At 43.4% G+C, this 24,471-nt stretch overlaps 1 protein-coding gene across 3 annotated transcripts; it reads left to right on the top strand.

The window, feature by feature from the left end:
* The first annotated feature begins 12,295 nt into the window (after positions 1 to 12,295).
* On the top strand, positions 12,296 to 24,332 carry LOC123147157 (disease resistance protein RPM1-like). Of its 3 annotated transcripts, XM_044566389.1 has the most exons (11): positions 12,296 to 12,461; positions 12,595 to 12,663; positions 12,767 to 13,012; positions 13,182 to 13,372; positions 13,524 to 13,604; positions 19,609 to 19,697; positions 19,864 to 19,931; positions 20,059 to 20,273; positions 20,418 to 20,493; positions 20,811 to 23,670; positions 23,786 to 24,332. In XM_044566389.1, exon 10 carries the CDS (start codon positions 20,889 to 20,891, stop codon positions 23,637 to 23,639), a length of 2,751 nt encoding a protein of 916 aa, XP_044422324.1. In that variant the 5' UTR covers positions 12,296 to 12,461; positions 12,595 to 12,663; positions 12,767 to 13,012; positions 13,182 to 13,372; positions 13,524 to 13,604; positions 19,609 to 19,697; positions 19,864 to 19,931; positions 20,059 to 20,273; positions 20,418 to 20,493; positions 20,811 to 20,888; the 3' UTR covers positions 23,640 to 23,670; positions 23,786 to 24,332. The 3 variants fall into 3 exon arrangements, with proteins under 3 accessions (XP_044422324.1, XP_044422322.1, XP_044422323.1); XM_044566387.1 differs by lacking the exon at positions 20,418 to 20,493; XM_044566388.1 differs by lacking the exon at positions 20,418 to 20,493 and having other exon boundaries at positions 12,314 to 12,515.
* Positions 24,333 to 24,471: the final 139 nt, after the last annotated feature.

Here is a 24,471-nt window from a genome sequence, read left to right on the forward strand (position 1 = left end):
ATGCACCATGCATTCAAAGTGACGCCATCATCTTTCAACCATTTCTGCCTTCATTTGATATTTTTCATGCATTTAATGATTTGTTTTGAGCTAAATGACACTAAACTTTGTGCAGGCAGCGCACCACCTTTAGTACCGGTTGGCACCAACCGGTACTAAAGGGTGACCAGTACTACAGTTTCTTAGTAAGCTGTTTTTTAGTCCCACCTCGCCAAGAGAGAGGGACTAGGAGCGGTTTATAAGCCCTGAGTGCAGAGACGATGAAGAAGAGGCTCAATGCTCACGTTGCATAGCTTCAAGCCTTGAGGAATATGGTAGACTGCATGAAGCTATGTGCAGTGCAGTTTACACTATTCCGAAAGGCTTGAAGCTAATTAACGAGCATTGCACCTCTTTTTTATTTTTAATAACTTATTACAATGCAACTCCGGACTTCTTCTGTTATGGCAAAAACTATATGCACTTCGTGTACAAACTGAACAATCTCTTTCAAAGTATCAGGGCCGGTTTCAGACGAAAACTCATCTGTTACACCGAAAGGCATGGTATATAAAAATAAATGAATATAAGAAAATAAATAAAGCAGAAAAGAAAAAATAGCAGAAAAAAAAAACTATAGTAGAAAAGAAAAAACTATATAAAAAACTACTCAAAAATAAATAGAAGAAAATAAATATAGCAGAAAAGAAAAAAACTACTCAGAAATAAATAGAAGAAAAAATAAAGCAGAAAAGAAAAAAAACTATATCAAAAAATTTGGGGCGCTGCCCTATGGGCCTGCTAGACCATGGGCGTGCAATTTCAGGCCCACAAGGCCCAGCAGACTCACAGGGCAGCGTGCCGTAGTTAGACCCAGAAGCTGGCTTATAGAGGAGTTCGAAAGAGCAGCTGCGGCTGGATTTATAAACCAGTGCGGCTGCCCTTCGCCCAGCGAGATGGGACTAAACTTTGTGCAGGCAACGCACCACCTTTAGTACCGGTTGGTGACTCCAACCGGTACTAAAGGCCTTCGTTTCCCACCACTTGGCCTGGAGAAAATAGGTCTTTAGTACCGGTTGGAGCCACCAACCGATACTAAAGGCCCATCCTACATATATAGCATTTACGAAAATTTTAGTTTCATCCCCCACTTCGTCTCTAACCGCGCCGCTCGATCCCGTCGTGTCGCCACCCGTCGCCCGTCGTCCGTCGTCGTCGTCGCTGTCCCCCGCCGCCGCCCGTCATCGTCGTCGTCTCGCGCCGCTGCCCCGAACGCCGCCGTCGTCTGTCGTTGTCGCCGCGGCGCCGCCCGTAGTTGAATTAATTAATAGAACATGTTGAATTAATAGAACTAGTTGAATTAGTTGAAATAATAGAACTAGTAATGTTTCACCTATATATAGAACTTAACTAGTTTATTTTTTCTGTTTTTTTAGTTTTTTATATATATTTTTAGTTTATATAAATGTTAGATTAATGTCAAATGTTAGATGAATTAGATAGAAATATATGTTAGATATTAATGTCGAATGTTAGATGAATATTAGAATTAGTTAGATATTAATTAATGTTAGATAGTAAGTGTTTAATGTTTCACCTATATGAACATAGGAAATGTCGTCTAAGGATGAAAAATATTTCATTATGTGCGAACACTGTGAAGACCAACGCGGCCTGTGCGACAGAAATTTCCTTGTTGATAATAGGCGCTTCAGCATCAAGCTGGATGAAACATTCGAAGTGGATACAGTAAGTCACAGCGGCAAGTATTTTTTCGTAATAAAGCATGACTTATGCTTCATTTGCTTGAACTTATAATTTTAAATTTTCACTATTCTACTAGCGCATCCCCTGCCATGCTCGAATTTTTGTCTTCGATAAGATAGGTTTCAGTGCGATGAATGATATGGAGGTAAAGAGAGTTTACTTGAAGACCGAGCATGGGTATACTTTCAACGTCAAATTATACAATGCAGACACATACACCCATTTTGAATGCAAAAGTTGGCAAGCACTATGTAAGGCTTATGCATTTGAGCCTGATATGGTTATCACCTTTGATATTCGTCCGGAAGATGATATTGAAGGTAATAAAGACATGTCGGTTGATGTGCAGACGCCTCCAGTTCTATCATTATGTGAGTTTTTCTCAACCATGTTTATGTCATTGATATTGTTTATTCAAAAACAGTTGACAACTAATTTCTATTGTCAGCTTATTTCGGTTCAAGCAAACATGTCCGGCGCTTGGTAGACAGGACCTACTACTGTCCCGGGGCTGAACTAAACTGCGAGGAGATAAGTCATTATGTTTCATGGCTTGAGGATCTTCATACTGTCAAGACAAATTTTCTTCCTACACTTAGAAATGTTAGTACTCAAAACGTGCGACCAATAATGATCGTATTAAACTACGGTCACATCTATAATAGAAAAATGGTAAGAATTTTACTATTTGTCCTTAGTGCATCTTTTGCATATATTATTTTTGAAGCTAAACTTTCATTGCTAAGTATATTAATTATTATATGATGTTCTTCAACAGGGACTCCCGATGACAGTTGTGTCTCAGTGGATCGAGACAAAAGGTCGCATGTCAATGGTTAGCTTACGACCAAGATATCCTACATTGCACATGAGTGCATTCAGGATTTCTGAAAGCGATGAATGCTTAATAGTGGAAGATTAGAGCAAAATTGTTAACGATCGCAGAGAAGTACTAGGGGCAGCAAGGAGAAGCGCAACCCACGATTAGGAGACAGATTCATCTACATGCTCCAGTATGATGAATCAGGAGAGCTATACATGTTCTATGCTATTTTACCTGAGAGGGAGCAGCAGGAGTGATTTAGCTAGTTCATGCTCTTAGTACTTGTCCTCGATTTAGCTAGTGATTTGCTTGTGAACGCTTATAATATCATGACCATGTTGAACTCGATGATATCTTTGCTTCTGTTACAAGTGAATGTTTCTTCTTTAAGCTAGTGTTGGTGGTGACTATGATGATAAATAGTATATATATATATATATATATATATATATATATATATATATATATATATATATATATATATATATATATATACTGTTGTTGGTGGTGATATGATGCAAGAGTTTATTTCTATATTAATATGTGATGATGATGATGATGAGTTATTATATATATCGTTTATGAAAGAAACCGCAAATTAGTTTGAACTAGATGGATCCTAGCTAAGTGATCAAGTATATATATATGCCATATCCATATCCATATCAAGTATAACAACTCATTAATTATAACGTAAAACAATCCTAAATTAAATTGATAACACAAATTTAAAGGAAAAATAAAAAAATAAAACCAAAACCCACAAACCTTTTAATACCGGTTGGTGTCACCAACCGGTACTAAAGGGCTCCCTGCCCCGGAGCTGGATCGTGCCACGTGGTTGCCCTTTAGCACCGGTTCGTGCTGAACCGGTACTAAAGGGGGCGGGGGGGGGGGGGGGGGGGGGCTTTAGTGCCCACACTTTAGTGCCGGTTCGGGCCTTACGAATCGGTGCTATTGCCCGGTTCTGCACTAGTGGATATCGTCTGTTTCGGGCTTTGGCTGTTAAATAAAAGACTTGGTTTGTGATTCATAGTGCTAAAGTATGGGTTGTGACCACCTCAATCAAGAATAAAATTTGTTTGTGATTCATAATGCTCAGGTATTGGTTTGTGGTCGCCTCAAAAAACAAAATTAGTTTGGGGTTCATTACTGCTGAGGTATTCATTCTATTATTATTACTATTATTATTATTATTATTATTATTATTATTATTATTATTATTATTATTACTGACATAAATGATTTATTCAATCTCATTGCCATACGGTTATTGTCTTCATCTGTTGAAGCGGTATGATGATCGCATTGTTCCGTCTTACATGTGTTGTTTCTTTTCTGGATCAGGTTCCTTGTGAGCAACACATACGGTCGTGTCTGTTTCTGGATGTGGTATGCGTGAGTGTGAGATCAGATTCAGTGGACAGGGATCATGGGGACATTGATTCATTGACTAAAAGAAGGCACTTTAAGAAACTGGTTTCTGCTCTCAGTGTCCTAATTAAGGGGCAGTATATATAGAGTAAACAGCTTTGCTGCTTATCATCATCTCTGATCCCCTCTGGCCATAGCAATGCCGTCTTGCGGGTTTCCTATATATGAATTAGCTCAACGGATGATTTATAGGGTGCTAACTCCAATCCAATTGGCACAACCCAACGGACAGAGCAGCAAATTAAGCAGCCAACACAACACAACCGATAATTTGGCCTTCCTTGGTCCGGTCAATTTTTAGCATACCTGGTAGAGGGGAGAGCGGAGGGGCTCGAAGCAGATGGAGAGGTCGAGCAGGTCCGGCCGGGTCGACCCGCATGCTCATCCCCACCGCGTCGCCATCCCCGCCGACCTTCCACACCTCCCCCGCCACTGCGCTCCCCTCCCGCTCGCCGCAGGTGACCGCCAGTCTCCGGGCCCTGGTGGGCGGCCCGCCACCGGCCGCGCCGCGCCGTCGTCAGGGGCAGGTCTGTCGTCGCGCTTCCTCTTGTCGGCCCCAACATCGGCGTCGTCGTCGAAAGAAAATGGAGTAACCGTATTTGTTTTGTTTTGTTTTTCTTGGGGTGTCCTCCTGTCCCTGTCCGCAAGTAAAATTTCAGAACTGAACGACTAGATGGGCCGTAAATAAAGGAGGACCTGCGACAATAATTTTCCATGTTAATGCATGGACAAATTTGCATCAAAGGATGTAACCAATTCTTACCAACATCAAGCCTCATATGTTAAGTAAAAGCGCTGCAATGTGACACCATCGGCATCAGACCACAGCAAGCATGAAAAAAAGGTACAAATTAAAGGTCCGTGATTGCCAATGGAAGATCAATCAATTCATGGTTGCCACAGAATGGATATCCAAAAACCGAAATCGAACCTCAAAGGTGTCTTGCATGTACAGGGACAGGACATCGACAACTTCATTACTTTATTTATTTGGCGAGGGGTGACTTCAGTACTTTGCAGAATGTCCAAAAAATGTGGGGAGAATGTCAAAAAATTGTTCCCAAATATCAAAAATGTTTACAAATTCTAAAACATGTTCACAAACTAAATAATTTTTTCGAATTTAAAAAATCAAAAAAAAGTCGGACAAGAGTCCCCTGGGGAAGTCTACTTGGGCCGGCCCAATGTCTCTGCATAGCGACCACATGGTGCGTGTTCTACATACCCAATATCTGCGTTTAGCAACCACAACCATAGGGTGTGTGTAGAATAGGATTTTCCTTCTTACTTCAGTGTGGCCATGAGATCGTATGGATTGACCTCACCATAACGTAGAAGAGCTCGTAAAGGTTAACAAACGCCGAAAATTTGGTTTAAGAGAGTTTATACAGGTAACCATGTCTCGTTTCCACTCCTCTTTCATCGGGCTCCCTCTTCTTCCTTCACAAATCAACTAACGTTGAGACTTGGGTCGTGTTTTTTTGGGCATGCACAAATAACAAACAAAAAATTAATAGGTACTTTTTCTCAAATTTATGAATATGTTTTGCAATTCCAAACATTTTTCAATCTAAGAACAATTTGCAAATTTGTGATTTATTTTTGAACTTCCAAATATTGTTCTAAATTTGTGAATATTTTATTACATTTTGAACATTTTTAAAATCATGATTTTTTTTATATTCCAAACATTTACAAATTTGAAAAAAAATCATATTCAGGGAACTTTTATGAAATCCAAAAACATTTTTATCAAGATATTTTACAAAATTGTTACCATATTTTCAAAATTTTGAACATTTTTTAGAAGTACCAAACATTCTTTGAAATCTGATGCATTTTGCAAAAATGAAAAAAGAAACAAAAGGAAAGAAAAAAAAGGAAACGTAAACAAAAAACTCGCGCCAAAATTGGGCCCGGCCAGGCGCTCGCTTTAGGTCTCCCTTACCTCTGACACCACAGCTTCGCACTTCCCCTCCCCCCCCCCCCCCCCCCCCTCCCCCCTCTTCGCCTGTCAGAAAAAAGCTAGGCACCAATATTAAGGGTTACGATTACGATAGAAGGGGGGAATGTTGTCTCTAGTCTCCAACCAAAACTGCCAACGCTCCAACGACCTTTGCAACCCAGGGGCTGTTTGGTTGGTGCCCAGGTTCGCCCTGCCAATCGTGGGCTGACCAAAAAAATGGCGACCAAATCGCCCGCCCAGGTTTCGCCAATAATTTGGCGTGGAATCAGAAGGAGGGAGTGCGGGCGAGCTGGGCATGCCAAAAAATCGGAAGTAATCCAAACAGACACCCACGTCCCAGTCAACGCCAATATTTTGGCTTGGTAGTTGAAGGCAGCGATCCAAACGGCCCCCCAGTGCACACCGGCAAGCGCCATCTCAACACCGGCTCCAACCGGCCGTCAAACTACTTGTGTTCTTCCTTGTTCTTGGGTCTCTTCCGTGAGGCGAGTCGTACGCAACAAAAGCTACCAAGAAATTAATCGGTTCATTGGGTGAGGAGTGATTCCCTATATAAAACTAATACTAGCAAACATGCCCGTACATTGCAACGGGAGAAAATAGACCCACACGCCCTTACTCACAGAACATGCCTAAAGGCCTCACCCTTATGCCCACAACATAACAAATATGACTAATACCTCGCCCTCAGGTCCACATCCTTCATTGAATATGAAATCAGACCCATGTTTCTGCTTGTCCTCTTTGTGGTCCTCGCCGCCAGCGGTCGCGGTACCAGTTATCACTAACCAATGTTGGATAGGTCCAATAGTTGGATCACTGAGCATCCTTCATGTCCGACGAGATCAAGAGCGTCGAACACATATTCTTTTTTTACATCCGGCTAATATAATAGGGTAAAGCACTACACCTAATATATGTCTGTGTTATCATGTAAATTGAGTAGTTTGTGTTAAATAGACCGTGAATCCTTAGATGGAATCATGCATTATGACGGGTGTCACTGAGCCGAGCGAGGCTAGTCGTACGTGAAGACGCGAGGGAGAAAAAGGTTCGTTCAATATCCCTAGTTTAATAATTTAAACTAAAACACTACATCCGTGGGCATTTTTATTTTTATTAAAAAGTATAATTTTTATGATTAAATTCCTTTACCGGTATTTTATCGGCGCTTCTAATACATGTAAAATCGTTTAGTTTTTGCATTGCCTGCCTTGGGCCGGCTTCACTGAGCCACAACGCAGACTGAGGCCAAGCGAGACACCTGAGACATTCATAAAAACAAACACACTGAGGAATAAAAAAAGCTAAGCATTTTTCTTTCACCTGGGAACAAAAGGCGCTTTTTCTTTCACTTGCGTGTGGCCTTTGTGTTAGATGGATGAGAAATCTATGCAATGGACAGACAGAAAATTCAGAGGACCACAGCTTGCTTTATTAGTAGGTACAGATTAAAAAGTGTTAGATACAATACTTCCCGGTTTTTAAATTCATATTTCAAAAAATATTTGTCTTTTTAGAAAATGTTCTTAAATTCAGAAAAACGTTTGCTATAGTACCTCCTAGTTTTGAAAAAGTGTTCGTGTTTTAAAAAATGTTCAGGTTTCAAAAAAATATAAAAAATTAATATTGTTCTTTGTGAAAAATATGTTCGAGTTTAAATTTTTTGTTTATAAATTTGCTAAAATATTCGCGTTCTAAAATATATCTACTTTTTCCAAAAAATGTTTTTTGTTTTGCTTTTAGTATCTCTGTTTGCTAATTTAGCACATCGCCCTACAACTTAAACATAGTGTTACGTTTATCCGGTGGCTTTAATGTTGATGCGTTGAGCACCAGCGCCAGGGTTCGAGTCCTCGTGGGCCTTTATTTTTTTGTCTTGGATTTTTTCTGGGACGAAATGTTGGTACAGTAACCGCTAGTGGGCCGGCCCATCGCAGCTAGTCTCTGTGCGTCGTTCGTTTTTTCGGCCGAAACAAATCGGGACGAACGAAAGACCACTCGTCCGAAGGATGAAAACTAATCTGGGTCCCACCGAAAACCAAAAAATTGGAGAAACAATTCTTCCTTTAATATTAGGTAGAGAGTAGAGATAGAGATAGAGATATTTATTTATACTAGCAAATATGCCCGTGCGTTGCAACGGGAGACAAAAACATCATATGCCACAAACCAATACGCATGGATCAAGATGTCATCTCCTGGGTCCATGTCTTATATTTCAACAGGGCATCTATAAAACCCATCTATGCGTGTTGCTACTTATCCTTCTTTTCGCCATCGTCAATGGTGGTCGCTATGGTCTCCGAACATATGGTAAAACCTATGATAAGTAATGCTTACTTATTTTTCATAATTATGAAATCTACATCATCCTTTCTCGTTTGTTGGCTCAATCCCATAAACCCCAGACTCCCAACAATTAAGGTAGAAGTGAATTTAGGGACCACAGTGATGAAAAAAAATAGGGACCGAATTTCACATGCCCAAAACTGTAACCATGGTTATTTTGTTTTCAAAGAAAAATACGCTTGATTTTTCTCTTGAAAATATTTTTCAATCTCTCATTAATTCCTTTCTTATTTTTTGAAGGTCCCTCCCTCGCTCGCCCATTAATAATTTCCCACAATTTCAGATTTGAACCAATCTCTTCCACAATCTCGCTTTTAGAGTGTTATTAGGAGCCAGATTAATTCTAATATCTTGTTAGAGATTTGTTTGCTTCTTTAATTAATTCCTCCCAGCGTTGTCGTTAATTCGTAGACGCCTCCTTTGATTTTGCAGGATGCATGCATGTTCCGCTTAGTATCCCACCACGAACTTTTCTTCTTTGATTTTTTTTTCTTTCTTTAATCTGGCTGTTCGGTGTGTCCCCAGCCAGCCCGCTTTGGGCACCAGCCGTCGTCTCGGCGCGGCGACTCGTGTCGTCCGGCCCTCGTCGACTGTTTTTCTTCTCGCACCACTTCCGCTCAGATCTGCGGGACGCGTGTCCCCCCACCAGGCCGTCGGCGTCCGTCCTCCGCCCCGGATCTGCCATCTCCATGCCCTTCGGCCGCGACCGGCGCGGCCACCCTCCCCTCCGCACGCCCGCCCCTCTCTAGTGTCCCTGGGTCCCTGCTTTTTTGGATTCTTCTTTTATTTCTTTGCCTCTGCATTTTTGGATTCTTCTTTTATTTCTTGCCTCATGTCTTGGCTTGCTTGATTTTTACAATTGACGAACACATATAAGTCGGTAGAATTTGATTTGAAGGAACAAGGTGTTGGATATTTATATGGCTTTCAACATTTGTTCAACATGACTATTATTTATTTAAATCAACTTGGAATTATTCATAATATTAATGTTTGTGACGGGGAATAACTGATGCGGAATTTCACTCGAGGAAATAAAACTCGAGGTGTCGAGGACGACTGTGATGGAACACGGTAGAGAAATTAATAGAGATCGACTCTACTGGCATTTATATGTACGTACGTATTTTTTCCGAGACATCATAGGGTGGAAGAGCTGGGTTTGTTTTGCAGGATCGGCTCTGCAGGCTGTTGACCCACATGGTTAAGATTGGAAGTTGACCTAATATATACAATCTAATTATGGCACATGACTCACACATGTGTGCTAGGGACTAGTATACTTAGACTCGGAAAACTGGCATGTTTGATCGTGGTTGGTAACATTGCCAAGGAGTCGTACGGATCTTTCCGGAAGCAGGTGGAATACTAAAACGCCTAGAAATGAAGTCTATAAAGAGGTCCCTACCCTCTAGCCTCAAGATGCATTGTGAGCGGCATCATAAAAAAAGTAGAGGAATTAGAGGATAGACCGCATAGCCCACAATTCCCAACATTGACATCCGAGCCGATTAGGGTTAACGACGTCATCGTCAACTCGATCGATCCGTACGTAATCAACTCCGCTGCGTACTTTGCCGATCTACACCAAGGTCTGCTTGGGAACTATCGATCTGTTGTCTCGCTACAGATCGATATGCGCGGCTCCATACACTAGTAGCTTGAGATCGATTTGATCTGCAACTTCGCCGCCAAACCAGCTTGCCTTCTCGCTCGTCGGTCTCGCCGTACTCGTGCGGAACCGGCACCTCCTACCGTGCCCTGACGATCTCATGGAAGCCGGCGTCCTCCCGCTGCACCATGGCGTGATTCTATTTTATGCGCTAATCAACTCATATTTTGTTGGTAAATTTCTGCGTCGGTGACTGTATGTATTACATTGGTGTTATAGTAACATCACATGGCGGCGCTTCTTTTTTACCGAAAAAGGGTTTCTCCCACTTTGTATTTCAAAGCAACCAACACCAATACAAGGATCGCTGGGGCGAACAACATATCAAGCCCAAAAGAAAAAGAAGAAGAAACAAATGCCAACAACGGCAGCTTGACAAAGCGCGGATGACCCGCCACCGCTACGCCCTCCAGAAACAAATCACCACAACCCGAGGCTCCGAACCGCCGCGTACCAAGCAACACCTCCAAGAAGGAATGCGACGCCGACAACGCTGCTGCCCGGATATGTCCTAGAGTTTCCCCGGCACGCGGAGGGAGGTGGGGGATGGATATCACCGACACCCTCCAGGAAGGAATGGTGGCACCCGCAGGTGTCACCGCATCGGAGCCGAAGAACCGGCAAGGATTTCTCCCGCACTCCATCCCCATCGCCCAACGGACCGGAGCCGACTAGCCAGACCGCCGCCCACCACCATGTGTCATCACGGTTGCGCCGCCACCCGCGCCGCCTCACTGCGGACACCAACACGAGGCCAAGAGGACCGGAGGGAAGCGCCCCGCGGAGGAAGAAGCAACACCGAAGCCGAACGGGAGGGAACCACCTCCACCGCCGTCGTGCAGGAGGCCAAAACCTCCGGCACCGTCGCGGTAGCCGTCCGGACGCGGCAGCAGGGCATGCCAGGCCACCCCTGGCCCGACCAGGCACGAAACGGGCCCGCTAAGCCCCGCTCCCACGCTGCAGCAAGTCGGCGATGGCGCCGCCAGCACCCTGCCGCTCTTCGCCTCTTCCCTGCCTCCTGGAGGACGCGCCGCAGCCGCACCCCACCGCCAGCCCGCCCAGGCCCAGATGGGGCCCGAAGGGTCCAGATCTGGATCGAGCGGGCGCCACCAACGGTGACGCCACCGTCCAGCCATCCGCCCGCGCAGCACCAGGACCCCGCCGCCATGCCGGACCGCCGCCGCCTAGGGACACCCCCCCCCAGCCTGCTCCGTCCCGCGCCAGAGGAGAGCCGAGAGGGGAATTGCGAGGGGGCCGCCGCCGCCAGCGTCGCCCGGGCCAGGCCCGGCGGCGAGCGCCGACGACGGCGGCGGGGAGGGAAGGAGGGGGAGGGGGGCTGGAGAAGAGGGTCATGGCGCCCATCACCCAACCTTTTTTTTTCTTATTTTACTTTTTCACCCCCGAAAATTGTGTATGGTACATCGGTCCGTTGACCCGGTCAAGATCTAACTCTAACAGTAATGCCAAACTGGATACTGCAGATCGGCTCTAGAGAAAAGAAAAATGGAGAACGGAGACCGCGGCAGGGGCAAGCAGTCGGCTTCACTGCCGGCGAGACTTAGGGTGGAAGAACCCCTCTTCCGGGCAATGCGGCGACAGGACCTCAACCCCTGTATATCGCCGCGAAGCAGAACCCCCGGGCGGGCGGCGGCGACGGCGAGGTAAGCTAGCCCCTGATACCGAAATCGCCCCTGCATGCATCCATGCCCCTTTGTCTCGTTGGTAGGACGTGGGCGACGATTTAAACTTACTACCAGTAGATCTGCGCCAGATTAAGCTCCCAATTTATTACTCTCTGTATGTATCCATGGCGGCCTCGACCTTAGTTAGTTAAGCATTGCCATCTTGATTCTTGAGCCAGCGTTAGCCAAGGGGAACTATTCTATTTACTCGATTGATGGTGCTTCCACTCACACAACGAAACGTGTCCAGTGGCTACCATGGGACCAGGCCGGATGCTAACTAGTTTATCATCTACTGGAATCAAATACCAATTCTAAATTCCATAAAGCACACGGTTAACCATGCCTGTGGCACAGCTTTTCATCAAGAGATAAAAAAGAAAATGATAATGCACATTTTAGTACTCATTAGTGATCACCGTACGTCCGCGGACAATGAACAAATTAAGTTCAGCATCTTGAGTTGCTTACTCTATCGTTTTCCCTGTTAACCGTGCCTGCCAGCACTGCTACCATGTTTAATTAATCCCATGGACCCCAACTTGTCTAGTTAGTAACAATGATTCCAGTGGTGACAGCTAGTATGCTATGTATAATAGCACAACGGTAACATTTTTTCATTGTTACTCACTTGTCTTGTTCTCCCATGTTTAGATTGGCAAAGATGCTTCCTGCTGCCTTCCTTCAGTTGCTCACTTGTCTTGTTGTTCTCCAAAGTTTAGGGTAGTAAATCTCAAGAGCATTGGTAAGAGCAATTGTTGGGTTGCCAGAACGCGTGGTGTGTATGTAAGTCTAAAGGGCTCTCAGAAACACATGAGCATATTGCAACAGCTTAATTAGGTTCCTTCTTGTTGGCTTTGACAACTAGACTAGCATTCCCCACTCTCACCAAGCGATGACACTGTTTTGGTGATTTCAGATCCTGAAGCGCACAAGGAGGAGGTCACCAGGTTCAAATCCCTTCGGATCTACATCGACTGCAAGCCAGGTGCGTTCCCCTTAATTTGGTTCTGTTCTGAGTTCTCATTCATATATCCTAGGTAGTTAGGTCGATGCAAAACTAAGCAGTTCTCCATGCCATTACAAGCCAGGTATGGTTGCTGTTCTCTGGTTTTGACGGGCCAACTCAAGTTGAAGATCAAATCCGTCATCAACAAGTAGCCAGCACACTCCCAGTCATACCCAATTACCCATGGCTCCATGAGGGTTCAGGATCTCCACTGTTAAGCTGCAATTACAACAAGGCCAGCCAAGCCATGAGGTCTCTTTATTTCGAGATTCTTGTGATGGTTTCAGATTCAGAAGTGCACACCGTGGTCTAAGCTATTACAAGCCAGGTGTGTGGACCTTCTCTAATTTTCTTGCTATCTTAGGTTGTACCCACAAGAGCACGCATTGACTTGACTTGTAGGTTCACTGGCTGGTTCTTGAGATGATTCCAACAAGCAGACTAGCTTGCATTCCCTACTCTCACCACGCCATGACATGCTGTTTTGATGATTTCAGATACTGAAGCTCACGAGGAAGTCACTATAGGCCCATATCTAGCAGGATCTACATCGATTACAAGCCAGGTTCGCTGCCCTCAGTTTGGTCTGTTCCTGGTGAGGATCCATCAGATTATTCGGATGGTTTCAGATTCAGAAACGCACAAGGAGGTCACCAACATCAGTCAGATCTAAGCCATTTCGAGGCAGGTGTGTTCTCCTTCCCAATTTTCTGGCTATCTCAGGTTGTAGTAAGAATAATATATCTCCCTTGATGCAAACAGAAAAAACTCCTGATGTATCTTTTCAAGTTAGCAAGCCTAGTATACTTTGTGACTTAATGCATTGCCATTTCTTCCAGCTTCCTAAGCACAATAAAAATTTCTCCTGGAAGGCCAATCTTCTTAATTTGTGACAACACCAAGGCCTAGCGAGCGTGAAGGTATGTTCAGGTTTTAGTTGCCATCCATCATTTCCCCTGGATTCACAAATAATCTGGAATTAATATGTATTTTTTTTTCCAACCGGGCTCACACCCCTTTCCATTAATTTTGCAATCAACGGAAATACATCAGTCTGAGATTCCAACATTTTTGCTCAAAGTACCAGAATGATAACTCGAACTAAATGGGACTAACCCGAAGGCTACAACTAACTGCAAAAGCATAATGAGCCTGAAAGGGGGAGGAGCGAGCTGGTGCATCATCAGGAAACCCACCGCGTGATGATCCTCGAGCGGACCATCTGCCATGGGGCAAAAACCTGATGACACAGGCAAGCCAAAACCCAACTAAGGATAACCTATTTTTCCAGAGAAGCAACTATCAGTAAGTCTCCACGCCTAGCCAGATAAGACCAAGAGATAGAAGTCCAGCGGGCATCAAACCCCAGTGGATGATATTACCAAACAAGGGAACTCAAAGCATCGAACTCCAGCTAACCAATCTGGATTCCATCCCTGTCGCCCAACCGGAGCCTGTCTCGAGGAAAGGGCCTGTCCGCCAGCACAGCAGCCGCGTGCGCCAATCTCTTCACGCCATCCTGAAGCTTCACCTTGTCTTCTGCCTTGAGCAAACCTGCCCAATATAACATAAACGAGCAGGCAGTGAAAACAGCCTCGAGGGGAGTACGAGCTACATAATTGTCAAAGGTAACTTTATTGCGGAGACCCCAAATCCCCCAACAGATAGCAGCAATGATCATCATATAAAATTGATCCCCTCCTGGGAAAAACCTATAAAACCATGCAAAGCTTTGCCAAAGAGATCGGGGGCAACAAGAAACCCCTACAGTCATCCCCAGCGTGCCCCAAACTGTGCGGGCGAGTGGGCAGGTAAAAAATAGGTGGTTTGCGGTCTCTATGTCTGTGCAAAAAGAACATATAGGATTCCCAGGCCATTTTCGGGTGCGCATATTGTCTCTTGTTAGCACCGCATTCTGGAACAACTGCCATAGAAAGATTTTGATCTTCAATGGAACTGGGGCTTTCCAAATCCACTTATAATTAGGACCAGCCAGGTTTCTTTCCAACCAACCATACATTGACTTTGTCGTAAATTTCCCTTTACTGTTTAAAGCCCATGAAACATTATCTGGGTCATTATTCAATGGGAGTTTTTTCACCTCATCAACCATCCAAGTCCATTGCTCTCCCAACACACTTGACACTCGTCGTCTAAAATCTAGAGTATAACCCTTCTTCACCCAGGACTCAAGGGTACTCTCCTGATCATGGCAGATGTTAAACAGATCAGGGAATCGATCTTTCAGAACGGTATTTTCTGTCCATGGATCATGCCAGACCCTAGCCAGGTTACCACTATTGATGATGATTTTCCTACCAGCCATATATGAGTCTTTGACCTTCATGATAGCTTTCCAGCAAGGGGAATCAGATACACGACTCCGCACATTGGCTACTGTTTTGTTATTAAAGTATCTAGCTTTGACTATACGCTGCCACAAGCCATCGCTAGTTTCAAGTTTCCACCACCACTTGACAAGCAAAGCTACATTCTGCTTATGAAGATCTTTAACACCCAACCCTCCAATCTTCTTAGATCGACAAACTCTCGCCCATTTAACCATATGATAACCATGTTTCTTGTTCTTCCTCCTCCAGAAGAATCGTCTACGGTGTTTATCCATCTTTTCAATAAAGGTTTTATTGAAAAGAAACATTGACATGAGGTATGATGGAATCCCATCAAGGCTGGAGCTTAGCAAAGTAAGTCTAGCCCCTGAAGATGCCGCATATGCCACCCAGGCATCCAGCTTTTTAATCAGTTTACCATCAAGGAAGTCCAGGTCCGCATTCTTAAGGGCAGAGTATGTTACTGGGACCCCAAGATACTTCATAGGTAAGATGCCCACTTGACAACCAAACATATCAGAGTATACTAAATCAATATCATTGTCTCCTCCGATACTAAAGATCTCACTTTTCTCGAAGTTGATCTTCAAACCTGACATAAGTTCAAAGAGATATAGTAAAAGCTTGACATTGACAGCTTTGTCGATATCATGCTCAAAGCAAAGCACCGTGTCATCAGCGTATTGCAGGATACCCACCCCATCCTCAATAAGATCAGCAGCTAACCCTTTAACCAGACCATTTTTTTGAGCTGCCAATACCATCTTAGTCAAACACTCAGCTGCCATATTAAACAGAAAAGGGGAGTGAGGATCTCCCTGCCTCACCCCCTTAGCACTTTGGATGTAAGGCCCCACCTCGTCATTAATCTTGACACTTACTGTGCCATTCCTCAAAATTTGAGAAACCCACCCACACCATTTGGAGTTAAACCCACGCTTCACATGACAATCAAGTAAAAAGTCCCAATTAACTTTGTCATAAGCTTTCTCAAAATCAAGCTTAAGGACAATCCCCACTTGTTTTTTGACATGTGTATAATGCAAGATCTCATGCAAAGATAATATGCCATCAACTATGTGTCTCCCTTTTATGAAGGCATTTTGTTGCAGGCTGAACAACTTATGCGCATATATGCTGGCTCTAATTTCCATGACTTTGGTGAGAAGCTTGTAGGGACATCTTAACAGACATATAGGTCTATACTGCTGAATTCTGTTGGCCTTTGATGACTTGGGTAACAGAGTTATAATGCCATAATTCAATCTCTTTACATCAAGTTTACCCTCATAAAACCACTCAAACAAGCGCATAAGATCCCGGGAAATTATCTCCCAGCAATGTTGATAAAACTCAACAGGGATGTCGTCCGGTCCAGGGGCACGGTTAGATTTCATGCTAAACAACGCCTTTTTTACCTCCTCTAGCGAGAAGGGTCGAGTCAATTCTTTATTGTCCTCGGGAGAGATTTTTTCCCCCTGAGACCATAATGATGCATCAATCTGACAGATGTTGCCAGGAGCCGGTCCAAAGAGGGTCTTATAGTATTCAGTAGCATGGGCTAATAAATTTTTGGTACCCTCTATGGTTACAGATCCACATTCAAGAGAAATCATGGAATTTTTCCTACGACGCCCATTGGCTACTTTATGGAAGAAATCAGTGTTGTTGTCCCCCTTCAAAAGCCACCTCTCATTAGATAATTGGTGCCAATGAATCTCCTCTTCTACATACATCTCGTTAAGTTCCACCAGGATATCAAGTTTTCTAGTGTATGCTTCTCCACATAAACCAACCTCCTCCTCCATAATTTCTAGTTCCTGAAGCTCAAGCTTAATAAGCCTCTTTCTAATTTTGTTATGCCCAAACAAATTAGACCCCCATCCTTTAAAGAATTTCTTGAACCTCTTCAGCTTAATGTTCAAGGAGTCGATGGGATTAATAGTATAAACTGGCCTTGCCCATAATTCAGATACCAGGGGAAGGAAATCTGGATTCTTAAGCCACGTATTATCAAATCTAAAACACCTATTCCTTGGTGCTCTAGAGGAGGCATTCCCTCCATCCAAAAGCAGGGGATTATGATCAAAAATCTCCTTGATCAACTTATTAACTGACACAAGGGGATAAAGATCTTCCCAATCAGGGGACATAAGGACTCTGTCTAATTTTTCCAAAGTAGGGTTTTCTTGCTTATTGGACCAGGTATAAGCACCACCTGACATATGGATCTCCCTCATCCCAAGTAAGTGTATGACAGAATTGAACACATCAGAGAAGTGAGATACGGCTGTTTTTTTATTTTTCTCCCCACTGTGTCTAATGATATTAAAGTCCCCCCCCAACCAAATATGGCATGCTAGTGTTATGGCACATATTAGATAGCTCTGCAATGAATTCAGGTTTATATTCATCATGAGCCGCACCATATACAATCATCAATGACCAGCTACAGTTTTTGATCTTATCCAACAGATCTAACTGCAGTATATATTTACCACTCCTAGTTGCGAGTATATCAAAGTTATCTTTACTAATCCCACAAAGGATCCCTCCAGATTTTCCCCTGGATGGGTTCCATTCCCAATGAAACCTCTGTCTCGGGTCAAGCTTCCTAAAAAAGGATGCTTTATATGTCTCTTTCATAGTCTCCTGTAACCCAATAAAATCAATCCCATTGGCATCAATCATATCAGTGAGACAGGTAGACATGCCCTTCTTACCTGCCCCCCTGCAATTCCAAAAGATGCCCTTCATTTATATCGTTCGGGTTTATCCTTAAACCTGGTGGGTCTGCCAGGGTCCATAGCAGCCCTACCCTCACCTTTTTTCTTTTGACTTCTCGTCATAGGCCTATCCGCTTTATTAGGAGATATATTCACTACTGATCTTCTGCGGTAGTTCTTTTTTTTCTTTTGTCTGGACTGAACAAGGATAAAAGGTTCCTCATTATCCTTATTGTCATCATCCCAGGTTAACAAGAGAGGTACATCATTACCCATCCCATCATTAATAGTTATTTTAGAGGGATTCACATCATCATTTTTATCACGTAATAGATTTCTAGAAAGTTCAAGCTCACGAAGAGTATCTACTACTGCAAAATTATCATCTGGAATTTGCACCCCCATTAATGATGCACGCAGAATAATAGCTGAATCAGAGAAAGCAGAGAACTGATTTTTCGAGTTTGGTACTTTCATACCTTCTGCGTCTCGCTTCCTCATCCTGTTGGTGGCCACCTCCTCTATTTTTTCCAGCTTCTGCATCTGTCTCCGTGGTGCATATTCCTCACCCACCATTAGGAATATGTATGTAGTGTTGTTGATGCACGTTACTGAGACAAACTTAGCTCATGACCGGCATCTACTCTTGCACTGAACTTACAATAATGTGAGAACTTTGGTCTCCTAAAGTCACCATACTTCTTGTGTGAGGATCGCCTAAAGTGAATTGACGACTCCTTTTATTTGAAGTCGTTTTAGTTACCACAAAATTTATTGGTTTCCCCTAATTAATGACCCCTATGCATCGCACCTTGTTTTCTCATTCATTTTCTTTTCTTTTTTGCGAGTGGTCTCATTTATTTTCTTGATTGGGATAAGTCTGTCTTGCAGCTTAATCAACAGCTACCTATTTGTTTCTCCACGCATCTGGAGATACTATTAGATAGAGGTTTAGAAAAAATGTTGAACCAAGTAACCTGGAACTGTCACATAGACGACTCTCTGAAATTAGAATATTCATATTGGTGAGCCGGCTTTGCAAGTAGATTGGTTCACCCTGTCTTAGTTGGTTAAAATTTCAATACTCTGTGCATTTTAACTTGCTTTGCCCCTTAGGGAAGCAGTGGATGCATTGTCAGTTATTTGGTCAAGTTCACTCGTTCTTGTCAGCTAATAACATGAAGCTTTCTTCCATTGACTATAGCACAGTGCCAAGTGTTTTAAAATTCCCACAGACGTGCATGTTGCAAGAAAGGTTTTGTTTGATTATGTGGGTTAGAGTTACATAGGTTAACAGTATGACATAATACTGTAGGAGGATTACTTTGAAAGGTTCTTCTGACTTCACTTTTCTCTTGTGGTTGGAGAGTTTTAGCAAGTGCTTGCTACTAGCACAATGCACTAACAGTTTGGTTTAATTAAACAACTGTAGCTATTTGCTCCATACACCTGGAATATTATTAGATAGATATTGAAAAACTTACGTGTTACAGTCACATTAGCCAGCTATCTGAAAGTAGAATATTCATATCGGGTGAGCTAGCATGTACTCCCTCCGTAAACTAATATAAGAGTGATCTAAACGCTTTTATAATAGTTTACAGAGGGAGTATATCATATATCTTTCCTCTTTGACTTGCTTGGTTCAAATTCAAACATTTGGGCCATTTTAAGCTGAGTTGCCCCTGTACGGAAGAGCATGTACGATCGATCATTTGGTTCACTGTCACTTGTTGTGGTCAGTTAATAACATTAAGTTTGCTGCAGTGGACTATTGCACAGTCCCAAGTGTTTTAAATTTCGCATTGACCTGCCTGTTCTAAGTACTTCTTTGCTTGATTATGCAGCTATTTGCTTGATTACCATCAGGCCATCATACTGTAGTGGCCTCAGATTCAGAAGTGCACACGGTGGTCTAAGCTATTACGAGCCCCAGGTGTGTGGTCCTTCTCTAGTTTTCTTGCTATCTTAGATTGTGTACCCACAAAAGGACGCATTGACTTGACTTGCAGGTTCACTGGCTGGCTCTTGTAATGGCCTCAACGCCAAGATTAGCATTCCCCACTCTCACCAAGCCATGACACTGTTTTTGGTGATTTCAGATCCTGAAGCGCTCGAGGAGGTCACCACAGGTCGAAAGCCTTCCGGATCTACATCGACTACAAGCCAGGTGCGGTGCCCTTAATTTGGTTTTCTTCCTAATTCTCATGTCAATATCCCAGCTAGGTTCTACCACTAACTATCACCCTAACTAACTAGGTCGGTACAAAAATAAGTAGTTTTGCTTGCCATTACAGGCCAGTAGGTGGTTGTTCTTTGGTTCTGTCAAGAAAAAAAAGGGAACAACAAGGACATCTCAAGTTGAAGACTGAATCCAGCTACTTATTATCGCCAACGAGCTAGCGCACTCTCAGGATCTCATGCTTCGGTGACAACTAGTCTGTTCGTTCCAGATTCAGAATAGCACAAGGAGGTCACGAACATCGATTTGATCTAAGCCATTACGAGACAGGTGTGACATCCTTCCCTAGTTTTCTGGCTATCTTAGGTACTCAGGACAATCTTCCTCAATGCAAACATAAGCCACCTTTGTTGTATCTATTGAAATTGGCAAGCCTAGTATATTTTTTGATTAATGAGTTGCCATTTCGTCCAGCACAATAAATATTTCTTCTGGAAAAAAAGACGAGCTTCTAGATCAGCTGGTCTGATGAGTTGGCAGCCATGTTCAGGTTTTAGTTGCCATCTGTTGATTTCCTTGGATTTACAAAATATCTAGAATCAATATGTAGTGTGGGTGTTGATAATGCTTGTTACTGGCGATATAATTAGCACATGGGCATATGCTCTTGCATTGAAGATACGCTAATGTGGGAATTTTTAGCCTCCTAAAGTCATCGTTGTTGTTGTATGAACATCTCCTAAAGTGAACATGACTCATTTCATAATGCTTGAAATGGGAGTTTAGTTTGATTGTGTAAGTTTTCGCAAATGCTTGCTACTAGCAGAATGCATTAATAGTTTACTTATACATCACTTCATTTTGCAGTGGCCATTCTAATGGTATTGGGGAAAATATACAACTAGACCATCACCCAATAGTGAGACATTAGCAATTCTCAAAGTAATGGCAGAGATTGTGATTCTTCTAGCCATTCAAAAGATTGGAATTGCCTTGGCAAAGGGAGCGGCAGACCAGGTCAGTCTGCAGTTTGCGAAGTATGGCACGCAACTACTAGAGCTACAGGGCAGCATGGGCCGTGTTGCCATGGAGCTTCGCGTAATGCATGATGTTCTATGTCAAATGGATATTCGTAACCGCAACAATCAAGTATATGAGGGCTGGTTGGAGGAGGTACAGAAAGTAGCATATGTGATGGAGGACATGGTGGATGAGTACTTGTATCTAGTTGGTCAGGAACATGATATAGGTTGTTGTTTTTTCCTGAAAAAGGGGTTCAAAAAGCCAAGATCTCTGCTTTCTTTGAACCAGATAGCTTTCAAGGTGAAGGAAATAGAGAAAAACCTTTCATGTCTATCAGAGACAAAAAACCGTTGGGTTCCCATGATAAACAACGGGGATACTAGCAACTCAAATTACATTGTCAAGAGATCCCAAGATCTAGCAAACATTTCACGCTCCCTTGATGAAGATCTAGTGGGGGTAGATAAAAACAGAGAGAAACTTGAGCAGTGGTTGGGAGCTAATGATCTGGAGTGCTCTGTGATAGCTCTGCTCGGAATGGGAGGTCTTGGTAAAACCGCTTTAGCTGCAAATGTCTACAAGAAGGAGAGGGAGAAGTTCCAGTGCTATGCCTGGGTCTCCATCTCTCAAACTTATTCTAGAGAAGATGTCTTGAGAAATATAATTAAGGAACTTCTTAAAGATAATGTCAGTGTTCTATCTAGCACTCTGGCTATGGATATTATGAGCCTTGAAGAGACACTAAAGATATATCTGGAGCAAAGGAAGTACCTTATCATATTGGATGATGTTTGGACTCCAGAAGCATTTGATGATTTGTCTGGGGCACTTGCTCGTAATGATAAGGGCAGTAGACTGATAATCACAACAAGGGAAAACCGTGTTGCTGCACTTGCCTCTCAGGGACATATCTTAACACTTGAAGCTTTACAAAAAGACAAGGCATGGGATCTCTTTTGTAAGAAAGCCTTTCCAAAAGATACAAACCATGAATGTCCTACAGAATTGAAGCCATTGTCCGAGGAAATAGCTAGCAAGTGCAAAGGCTTGCCTCTTGCTATTGTGTCAATTGGTAGCCTCTTGCGTGTGCGTGAGAAAACCATGGAAGAATGGAGAAGGATAAATGACCAACTAAGCTGGGAGATAATCAATAATTCAAGGCTCGACCATATAAGGAATGTTTTGTATCTAAGCTTCGTCTACCTTCCAACTTACTTGAAAAGTTGTTTCTTGTACTGCAGTCTATTTCCAGAAGACTATGTTTTACACAGGAAACAACTTGCACGGTTATGGGCAGCAGAGGGGTTTGTCGAGGAGAGGGGTGAAAGCACATTAGAAGAAGTGGCGGAGGGCTATTTAAAGGAGTTGGTTGACAGAAACATGCTACAACTTGTCGAGAGGAACACATTTGGTAGGATGAAGACATTCAGAATGCATGATATCTTGCGTGACTTGGCATTGGACTTGTGCCAAAAGAACTGCTTTGGTGTTACTTATGACAGTAAATGTGAGGGGTCTCTTGAGATGGTTGGACGACGGTTGGTAGTCCACAAACTAAAGAAGAAGAAGAAGAATCAGCCAATTTCTGGTATACACCAACTTCGTACAGTGATTACATTGGACAATAGCATGCCATCATCCACTATACCTTTGCTATTCACGGAGTCAAGATATATAACAGTGCTAGAATTACGTGGTCTGCCCATTGAGGAGATTCCAGAAGCTATTGGCGATCTTTTTAATCTCCGCCATTTGGGTTTGCGTGGTTCAAAGGTGAAGATGCTCCCTAAGTCTATTGAGAAGCTTTCAAATTTGTTGACACTTGACCTTTATGAATCTGATATACATGAGCTACCTAGTGGGATTGTGAAACTGAAGAAACTCAGGCACTTATTTGCTGAGAGAGTAATTGATCCAACTTGTAGAGAGTTCAAATGGGGCAGTGGCATGTGTATCCCCAATGGTCTTGGAAATCTAACAAACCTGCAGACATTGCAAGCATTGGAAGCACAAGATGAATCTCTTAGGCATTTAGGGGAGCTGAGGCAAATGAGAAGCTTGAGGTTATGGAATGTGAAGGGAACTTACTGTGGGCTTATCGGCGAATCTCTAGTTCAGATGCAGTATTTGGCCTACCTAGATGTGGCTGCGAGCGACAAGAACGAGGTTCTCTCGCTGAATGTCTGCCTGCCAAGCCTGCAAAAGCTAAGTTTAAGAGGACGACTAGCGGAAGGGGCATTGGACGAGTCTCCTCTCTTCCAAGCTGTTGGGGGGCAGAACTTGTATGAATTGTCTCTATACTGGTCACAGCTGAGAGAAGACCCCCTGCCATCCCTTTCTCGGTTGTCAAACTTGACGTGTCTACGTCTCATGAGAGCATACAACGGAGAGCAGCTGGCATTTCTCACGGGGTGGTTCCCCAAGCTAAAGGTTCTCTGGCTAAGGGACCTGCCTAATCTGAATCGGCTAGAGATACAGGAAGGCGCCATGGCGAGCCTGGAAAGATTAGTCTTAAGCAACCTCAGAAGCATGACGGAGGTCCCAGCTGGCATTGAGTTCCTCATGCCCATCCAGTATCTAGCCTTCTGGCAAATCACCGGTGACTTCTTGGCGTTGCTGCGTCAATGTTCTGCAATTCAACTGACGCAGTGGAAGCATACTCTCCGACGTTGACCTGCCACACTGGCCAGGAATGTCCATGCAGGTAAGCTATGTATATCCACTCACCTGCCAACTAACTAGTACCACTACTTGCTTCCTTCATCGTATCTACTATTACTAGTTTAACATGTTGATGTGACCCGATGTTGGTCCTGTAGGTCACCGGCTGGAAGGAAGATGCTTCTCTCTACTTGGGCCGGACGCATGCAGATTGGTCGCAGAGGAGTCAGGGCGTCAATGCATGCATCGATCTCAAGATGCATCATATCATATGCAGTGTTGGTATACGTCAGTGCCGCAGTGGTGCAGCTGATGTAGTACTGTACACCATTTCAAGGTTTTCTCTGCTTTTTCAAGAAGCACCATAAAACTCTGTTCTTTGGCTTCCTCTGCTTTATTTCAAGGCATACTTCTGTCCTGCTCCACCTTCGCCTACGGAGCTCTTCACTTGTGTTGCTACTGCCTCTACTATATATTTGTGTGCTTTTGCTTCTATGACTGCACTTATTGTTGCAATAAGACTCAAACCAAGTCGTGTTTTCATCTTTGAGACTATTTTTCATTTTTGCATTACCTGTTTGAACTGTGTGTGTGTGTACTTGTTCTGTTCGCGTCTCTGTGCGCTAGTTGTGAACCGTGTATGATATCGCCTACGTATTTCAGCTGTGGCTGTTAAATATAAAGGGCGGCTCATGTTGTGATTCATAATGCTCAGCTATTCATTTTGTCTTCAAAGAATTGGCTTGGGATGCATCAGTGCTCGGTGCTTTGGACATCCGTGCGTGTTGTTTCCTGATTTCCCCTCTTTACAACTAAAACTGCTCCGCATAACCGGTCACCATTT

The sequence above is a fragment of the Triticum aestivum genome, chromosome 7A (genome assembly GCF_018294505.1).
Source record: "Triticum aestivum cultivar Chinese Spring chromosome 7A, IWGSC CS RefSeq v2.1, whole genome shotgun sequence".
In the NCBI taxonomy this organism is placed as follows: domain Eukaryota; kingdom Viridiplantae; phylum Streptophyta; class Magnoliopsida; order Poales; family Poaceae; genus Triticum; species Triticum aestivum.